Genomic DNA, 8,668 nt, shown 5'->3' with positions numbered 1-8,668 from the left:
GGGGAACACACTGTCGGGCTGGAAAATGGGGAGGGGGGTTCCCAAAACCTCTCCTTCCTTCCCTCTTGTCCCCCGGGAGCGAAGGGAACTTCCTCTTCCGACCGTAAAGCAGAGGGGAGGGTGGTTGTTTGTCTTTCAGGGGGTGCTACAAAGGGTTGTTTCAATACTAACGGCCTTAATTTGTAAAGCGATAATTGCTCCGGGTGTGTGTGGGGGGGATTTCCCAGCCCTTTACAGAGAGGTGCGTGTGCGGGAATTGGCAATGAGCGATTCCGATATGAAAATAACTAGATTAAATTATTCGCAGAACCATCTTCAGCTCGTTCTTTACCTACTCATGAACTGCCCTTGTCGTGCAGCAGTAATAGCAATAAATTACCTAAGCTCGCTGAGCCCTCTATGTGTTAATGTAGCAAGAAATATAAAAATTGATATGGGTTTTGTACAGCTAATAAAACCCCGTATCTGTATTATTCCCTCTGTGAGCCCTGACAAGCAGAGCACATGGGAGGTAAGCCATCTGGAATAGTATGTAAAAAGCCTGTGGGACACCCTACCTCTGTGCAAATCGTTGCTATTTTTAACAGTTGCTAATGACTGAATGAATGACTATCAGAGAGATTTGCAAGGCAAAATTAAAAATGCTGCAAATCCAGACTTCACGCTTCGTTCTGGTTACCACGGGACAGTCGGGGACTCTAAGAAATCGGGTGGGTGCTGAGCCAGGCTGTGCCCTGCACTTCCCTCACAAGTTCATGGCTGATTTTAAGATCCTGTAGGTTTTTTTACTACTAAGAAATGACAACTCGTATTAATTTCCCTCCTGCTCTGCAGCGAGTTACGGGCTCCTGCACCGGTGTGAGGGACGGGAGCGCTGGGTCTGGGCAGCATTTCCACAGGCTCCAAACTGACTGAGCTCTAATTCATGACTATAGATGCTCCAAATTTCCCCGAACTACTAACTTGTAAATATAGAGAGAGTGGGCACAATTTGTTTATCATTTTATACAAACAAACGTGATTTATTGCTTCAGTATTCCTTGAGTGAATCCCATTTGGCTATAGTGGGACAAAAATATTGCAAGTAATTCAAGGGGTCGTGGCTTTTTGTGTTCTTCTTTGGACAGTCTACAGTCTGATCTGTCCCAAAAGCTGTGTTCTATTTCTGGCATTGCAATTCCCTAATTTGGTTCATGCTCATCCTGTTCCCTTCCCAGACTGTAGGTGAGTCAATGAAATAACCAGGTAACTAGTTTGAATCCCACGCAGATCAGCAGTAGCAGAAAGCTCTTATCTCACTGTTCATTATTAGCCTGGCTCCCTAAGGAAATGAGGTTTATGCAGTCGTGTTGTGTGTCTGTCTCCTTCAGTCACCTCTGGATCTCTGGGCTGTTTTAGACACATTTGGCAGAACAATAAAGTTTTAAAGATTTGAAGCTCCTTCAGGTTTTATGTAAATACTGTGGCTGGTTAACCCAGACAGTTTCAAAAATGGATTTGACATCTCCAGCAGTGGCAAAAAATTCCTAGAATTATTTTAGGTGTTGCAAATGAGAAAGCTTAGGGATAGATAGAATTATAGAATTCCTCCTGCTGTTTTCCTACTAATGGAAGTTAAAAGCAAAGGTTCAGCAACAGGATGAAAATGAGGAAAGAAAATTGTTTTACTTTCTTTTTCTAGTAACTTTTTTTTTTTTTTTTACAAGTGGCTTTTGGTTCTAAGAGTCATCAAATCAAATTCCTTTTTCCAGCAAAGCCAGACATTTTTGTGATGTGGTGGAAACTTGCCAGCTTCTAGTGTCTTGCTGTAGGATAAAAGGGCTTTCAGGCAAAAGGCCTGATTCTGTAATTGAATCTCCTTGGGAAGAGCTCCAGGGAATTGTTGCTGTGATTGGTGAGGCTTTGCATGGAAACAGAGATCTGGGCAGATCTGATTGCCACCTCTTCACCCAGACTCCTTATCCTCTTCTGATTTGCATGTGAAATCAGGCAGTGCTTCCACATTTCTGGCTGTTGATTTATGATTATTTCCAAATTGCGCCAGCTGAGTGAGCACTGTGATCTGGGAGACTTGTTTAATGCTGACTCCTCGTTGCCACTTAATTGAAATGTTTTTTATGTTGATGTTCCTCTGTGATACAGAGCAAGGAGACCACCAGCTGCACCATAAATCAATCAATTTCTAAGCAAAGGCTGCCAACCTGCCTTTGAAGAATATTTAACCAAGAAATAAGTTTTTCAAATTGTTGGGTGCAATAGGAACATAAGACTGTAATGCTTGCAGAAAAATGCTAGCTCAGCACCTCTGAGGTTCACTGTATGACCCCAGGGAAGGTGAGACTCCTGTGTCTTAGGGCAGAAGAGATATTGGAAGCGTAACCTCTCTGTCTGAAAATGAAACTTAGGCCTGGACTTAGTGGACTTAGCCCCTGGCGCTGCTGGGAGGGTGCTAGGCCTGGACTTAGTGGACTTAGCCCCTGGAGCTGCTGGGAGGGTGCTGCTGCTGCAGGTGCTTTGTCAGGATGGGCTGTGTGATAAGAGGAGCTGCACTGAAACGTTCTGATTTAACACAGGCCACCCAGCGGTCACCAGGTAGTGATTTTTAAAATTAACTAACCAGAGTTGGATTCAAACCAGTGAACATCCTAATAGTAAAAGGCACGAGAATGTCTTATCAGTAAATTAAAGGGAAAAAAAAAGAGGTCTGGAAGAGATTCCTACCTAGAGGCACAAGAATTGTCCTGGAAATCCTACTTTTCCTTACAGAGATTAAAGGTGCCACTGTGTTGTATCATATCAAATTACTGTTACCTATTTTGGCACCCTTTTTGGCCACTTTAGCCTGGGAAAACAATGCTTCTCCACTAACCTTGTTTCTTTCCTACTTAAAAATGCTTATAACTTTAGAGAGAACCTCCTTTCCCACCTGTTTGTCATTAATGACCTCTCTGATTCCTGTGGTGTCCCACATGCCTGTATGGAAGGTGGATTTCCCACCCAGAGCAGGTGCAGAGGGAAAAGGGATAAAGCCATGATCCCCTCAATGCTCCGTCCCCTGCTAAGGTTGTGTGCTGGGGGTCAAAGGAGGGAGGTGGTTGGTGGGACCCAGGTGAATCACCACCAAACCCTGCCCAGCTGAGGGCACAGGTCAGTTGATGAAGCTGAAGGTTCTTAGGGCAGCACAGAGACCTCTGAATCTCCTCCTGCAGCCTCACACCCTTTTGTGTAGACTTTGCACCACCAGCGAGGAGCAGCTGTCCGTGCCGAGGTCAGGATTTGCTCCTTTAACAGCTGCTTTTTTAGTATGTGATTGAAAATCATAGAAAGCAGCAAAGAAAGGTATTTTTTTCTCGCTCTCCTTTTCTCTCCCTTCCTTCTTGCTGAGCTGTTCTGGTCTGAAAGGATTAACCCCAGATGTGTGGGTGTGCTGACCTAGCCCTCTGCTGTGGATGGTAATTAGCATGGTCCCCATATTGCCCTGTTTGCTCTGAAGGAAAAGAGGGCTCTTGGGGAGTACATGTATCCACCCACACATCCCTGGTAAACTCCGGAGCCGTAAGCAAAGTTCCATCAAATGTGACAGAGGAGCAGAATCCTTAAACCTGTTCCTTCGATTTTCACAAGAGTTAGTAGAAAGAGACCCGCTGGGAAGGGGTGAGGTGGGAGTTCCCCTTCTCTCAGCAGAGCTGGAGGTCAGGGCTGTGTTTGTGGTGCTACTCATGGAGTGGCTCATGGAAACAAAGCCAGCTCAGCATCAGCTCTGCCTCCTCGCTTCAGACAAGCCACCCAGAGTAACCTCTCCTTCTCGTGTGCCCAAGCTGGACTTTTCCCAGAACCCTAAAGGTGAGAAACTTTATAATCCACTCTTGGCATGAAGCACCAGGTCACTCTGTAAAGCCTTTGATGGCTGTTACACCTGGGGTAACCGGACAACTGTCCTGCACAGAGCTTAGATGAAAGTGTGGGCATTGCTAATTGTCCTCCTGTCTCTTGCAGGAGAAGGTAGCCAGCATCTATGAATCGCCTGGCTTCTTCCTAGAGTTGGATCCAATTCCAGGAGCCCTCGAAGCCATGCAGGAGATGATCCGCATGCAGAAGTAAGGACACTTTGCTCCCTGCAGCCCTTTGCCATTAACTTACGCCCTTTCCCCTGGCTGCTAACGAGGGCTGTTTCTTTTCAGCACTGAAGTCTTTATTTGCACAAGTCCTCTCAGGAAATATGAGCACTGCATCGTGGAAAAGGTGAGAGAGAATTTATTCTACTGGTTTTAATGCTGCTTTAGCTATTTCATAGCACCCAGGTCAGTGTCATTCATTCATAAAGACAGTAGTGTCCCTGCCAGCCCTCTGTCTGAGGGGCAGCTGCCTGGGCACACGAGAATGTGTGGGTATCTCAGGATGGGGAATCTTGGAATGCCCTGTGATGCCAGCCTTATTGCGGGCACGTGATCCCTGTCCTCTTGGAGCTGGAGCCTGTGACACCTGGGCTCCAGCAAAGGGACCGTTGCAGCATGGCCCAGGGGGATGGGATATTCCCAGGGGATTCCATGCCAGAGGCTCCTCAACTGACAAACCCTTGCTCTGTCTAAATCCGGAGCCTGAGCTCTTCAGCTCTCCCGAGAGAAGCCAATCCCGAGCTAAGAGGAGGCTGTAGTGCTGGGATTAGCCCTGTTTGCCACTGGCATGAGAATGGAGAGGGGAAGCTCAGTCCCTGGAATGACTTAGATGGGCACAATCCCTGTGCTCGGGGCAAGCGGCCAGCGCTGCTCGCAAACTCAGCTGTGATTAGGGATGGCAAACGCCGTGCTGGCTGAAGGCTGCTACAGGTACAGGTTAAATCAGCGTCCTGGGCCACAGCCAGTCTCCGTGGTGGGGATTCGCAGACACAGATGTGGGTTTATGGGTGGAAAAAAGATTGCTGAGCTGGGGCTGAGCTGACGTGAGCAATGTGCAAACTGAAAGTGCAGCAGGATTTTCTCCCGTCTTATTTCTTGTCTCTGCAGTATAAGTGGGTAGAAAAACATTTGGGACCCGAGTTTGTGGACCGGATTATTCTAACCCGAGATAAGACCGTCGTATCCGCCGACTTGCTGTTTGATGACAAGGACACCATTAGAGGTTTGAAAAGCGTTTGCGTTGCTTTCTGTTAGCTGGGGAGGAAGACCCCCAGCTGGCTTCAGTTTTCCTCCCTTGCCCTCCTCAGGCGCAGAGCAGAACCCGAGCTGGGAGCACATCCTCGTCACCTGCTACCACAACAGCCGCTTCCAGCTGCAGCCACCGCGCCGCCGGCTGCTCTCCTGGGCGGACGACTGGAAGGGCATTTTGGAAAGCAAGCGCAGGCAGCGATGAAAACAGGGATGTCATGCTCTTCCTGCTGCCAGGGAACAACCTGCTGCCAGGGAAATGCTCTGCATTCAGTTAGCTCATCTCTGCAGAGTTGTTTTGGATGTTTGCTGTTGGTGAAGAGAAACTATAAAATACAAGAAGTTGGGGGTTAGGTTTTTGTGCGTGTGTGTGTGAGCTTTTAACCTCACTTCTATTTGTTTTGGGCTGAGTCGGGGCACAGAGGATTAAAAAAAAGAGGAAGAAGTAAAGTTCTGAAACTTGAGTAGACACTGCCTGGGTGTCTGTCCGGACCGCTGTGCTCAACAGCCAGACTTTTAAATTTTATGTATTTACCCACCCTGGCTTTTGGGTTGCCTTTTGCATCATTGGCTGATCATGAAACGAGACCAAGCTGGCTTCAATTTCTGGCCCACGTGTATGAGGAAGGGTGGGCGAAGGCTGGGCTGCAATGTTTAGAATGGGCTGCTGTAGATAAATGTTTACAAGCTTATCCAAAAACTGTTTACACAGCATTCAAGTTAATGTTTTATTAGAAGATTTTACAAGACAGCTGTTCTCACCAGCCAGACTGCCCCTTTTTTTTTGAATCTTCACCTTTCTCACCAGTGTTATGAAAAGAAAAAAACAACTTTCCACTTCCTGATTTATAGGATAGCTACAGCCTGCCCTGTGTAGCCATTTACTAGCCGGGTGCCTATGCCATGATAGGATGACATATTCAGTGTCAAAGGGATGCAGCAAGATTGCAAACTGCCAGGGCAAGGAAATGCCTTTCTTCTGGAGGAGGAATAAAGTTTATGATGTCACGTTTCAAAGTCATATGAGTTGACGTTGAAGAGAAGAGCTGCAGCAAAACCATCCAGCAACTGGAGGGGATATAACCTGCCCAATAACCCAAGCAGAAAATACCCCTAACTGCTGGGAAGGATTATCTGTGCAAGCTGGATGCTGGGCTGCACTTGGCAACCTGCTCTCCAACAGCCATGAGCTGTTTTATTTGAAATATTTGCTTGCAGTCTTAGCTGTGTGCTTGGCCTGACTGACATGATAGTGCTCTACCATCCTCTTTATTAACTAAAATCCAGTGCTGGTGTCACTGGTTCCCCTCTTTAATGTTGTTCTCAACAGACTCTTGACCTGCTGAGCAGAAAGTGGAGGGCTGGGAAAAGAGAGGGAGTTGTCCCTCTCCACAGCTCCGTGCTGCTCCGACAGCTTCAGTCCTTGGGGAGAGGAATCCCCACCGCTGTGTGTTTGCTGAGATTCCTGGCCTCTTCCACTTGCGGCGGAGTGCAGTAATCCTCCAGGAAGACAGTTGCCAGATTGCTTAACCTCCTGTTGGCCGAGAGGGAGAAGCGAAGCATGCACTCCACTACCGGGAGAGCCGTGGTCTGCTGGCGCGACTGCGGCGTTGTCAGGTACATCAGCGTCGTGACCGCCGACATGACCGTCTCCTCGTTGGAGCTGGAGAGGCAGTTGATTACAGGCTCTACCCCATTTGCCTCCAAGATGTAGTCTTTGTTAGCTTTATCCAGGCACAGATTACAAAGACCGCCTGAAACAGCCAAAGAAAATGTCTGACACCTGCAAGACAAACTCTTCTCTCCACACCCTCATCTTTTTCATACTAAGACTCAAATTCACTGCTGACCCTTTTTTCTAACACAGAAATAAGCATCCAGATTTTCTGTGAGATTTGGATGGAAAATTCTTAATGGCTTCCTGGGCAATGTTCTCTTGATTCTTTCCAGAGATTTTCCATCAGAACATCCTCTCCTGCATGTCATTAGAGGGCACTGTTACTGCTGGACACAACCTCTTCCACAGGATGAAGAATTCCAGCATCACTTAACCCTAGCAGAGGCTACAAGCCAGCAGTTCACTGCAGATGTTTTAGAGAACTGAGATAACAGCATGAGCCAAGAGGTACAGAACATGTTTACTCGAAATCTCAAGGTGCAGCCATACCCTTGGCATAGATCTGCCACAAACCTTAAAAATCAAATATACTTATTGTCATCTTACGGAATCACTCACAACTAGAATCTGACCCCTTTGCTTATGTTCTAGGCCATGAGGAATCAACATAAGGCAGTTCCTCGGAGGACTTATTAAAACATTTCAAGTAAGATTTCTAAAAGACTGGTTGTCAATAGCAAAATGGTAAAGTTGGACATGTACATTATACGTGGCAAAACTGATGTAATAATGACTGTTTCTCTGTAGGAGAGATTTCATTAAGAAGTCATTCAGCTAATGTTTACTTACAGTCAGGGGAAAAAAACCAACAATTCCTTTCCAGAAAGCATGTTCTTTAAGCATAGTAGCTCTATTAGGATGAAGGGGAGATGCCTCCCTCCTACCTCTCTGCCCGTTCCACTCGTTCTCCACTAAACCAGGTCTTACCAGGACAGCCTGAGGCTGCTCCTGCAGCACAACCATCTGCCTTTCAGAGGGGAATTAACCACCAAACTGAAGCACCAGGCCCAGCATCCTGTCAGCCCCGGTTCAGGTGTAGCCCTTACCAATTGCAAACTCCACAAGGGTCTCGCTGTCTTCAGTGAGCGTATCAAGGAAGAGATCCAGGACCTGAAGCTGCCGGAGGTACTCATAGTTTTTGGGATCGTAGGCGAAGTTGGCCAGGTTTGCCAGCACCTGCTCCTTGGCCTCTGCAATGGAGATGCATCAGGTGTGTGAGGAAACACTCTCAGCACAAAGAATATAAGCAAGCAGCTGTGCCGGGGGTTACCTGGGCTATCTGTCACCTGGAACTCGGTGACCAGGGCCTGCAGGTACTCCAGCCGCCCAAGCTCCATCCTGGGCCCAGCAGCCATGCCATGCCCCAAGCTCAGCCGCTAACCGCCCGGCGCCTGTGAGACACCGACAGCTCTGCCCTTTCTTCCCCCGGACACCCCCCGGGCGGGCTAGCGCTCGTTCACGGCCACGCCAAATTCGGTCCGGGTGAGCCGAGGCGGCCGTGAGGCGGCCGGCGCCTGGCGGCCGCCATTTTGTGGGCGGAGCGCGTCAACCCGCCATTTTGTGGGCGTGGCGGCCGGTGCTCGCCTCAGGCAGGGATGAGGGTGATGGCGGCGGCTCCTCCTCCACGGCAGGCGGTTCCTGGTGTCGGGGTCGGTTGCTGTGAGGCGGCCACAGGGTGGAAGGCTGTCGGCGGCCAAGATGGGGTCCCCGGGGGGCTGTGAGGCAGCAGGCAGGCGCCTAGCGGGGTGTTTCCTTCCCCCGTGGGCTGTGTAACCTGTTAATAAATTGTAAATAAACGAGCATGCATCGTGGTGTGCGCTGTATGGCAAAACTGATGTTTAAATGC

At 48.4% G+C, this 8,668-nt stretch overlaps 2 protein-coding genes across 3 annotated transcripts in view; one reads left to right on the top strand and one right to left on the bottom strand.

The window, feature by feature from the left end:
- NT5C (5', 3'-nucleotidase, cytosolic) overlaps nt 1-5,503 on the top strand; it is a 5,758-nt gene extending 255 nt beyond the window's left edge. For both annotated transcript variants that reach the window (XM_014952453.1, XM_014952445.1), the window contains exons 2-5: nt 3,997-4,097; nt 4,182-4,242; nt 5,004-5,118; nt 5,204-5,503. In XM_014952453.1, the coding sequence (XP_014807939.1) occupies nt 3,997-4,097; nt 4,182-4,242; nt 5,004-5,118; nt 5,204-5,349 (423 nt within the window). In that variant the 3' untranslated portion in view covers nt 5,350-5,503. The remainder of the gene's footprint in view (nt 1-3,996; nt 4,098-4,181; nt 4,243-5,003; nt 5,119-5,203) is intronic.
- Nucleotides 5,504-5,847: 344 nt separating this feature from the next.
- Nucleotides 5,848-8,376, bottom strand: ARMC7 (armadillo repeat containing 7). Its single transcript, XM_014952464.1, has 3 exons — nt 8,093-8,376; nt 7,869-8,012; nt 5,848-6,898 (listed from the first exon to the last, which is right to left on the bottom strand). Exons 1-3 carry the CDS (start codon nt 8,175-8,177, stop codon nt 6,561-6,563), a joined length of 567 nt encoding a protein of 188 aa, XP_014807950.1. The 5' UTR covers nt 8,178-8,376; the 3' UTR covers nt 5,848-6,560.
- Between the last annotated feature and the right edge of the window lie 292 nt (nt 8,377-8,668).

The sequence above is a fragment of the Calidris pugnax genome, unplaced genomic scaffold (genome assembly GCF_001431845.1).
Source record: "Calidris pugnax isolate Ruff unplaced genomic scaffold, ASM143184v1 scaffold9, whole genome shotgun sequence".
NCBI lineage: Eukaryota > Metazoa > Chordata > Aves > Charadriiformes > Scolopacidae > Calidris > Calidris pugnax.
The sequence above is the reverse complement of the archived record's forward strand: the minus strand, read 5'-3'. Positions and strand labels throughout refer to the sequence as shown.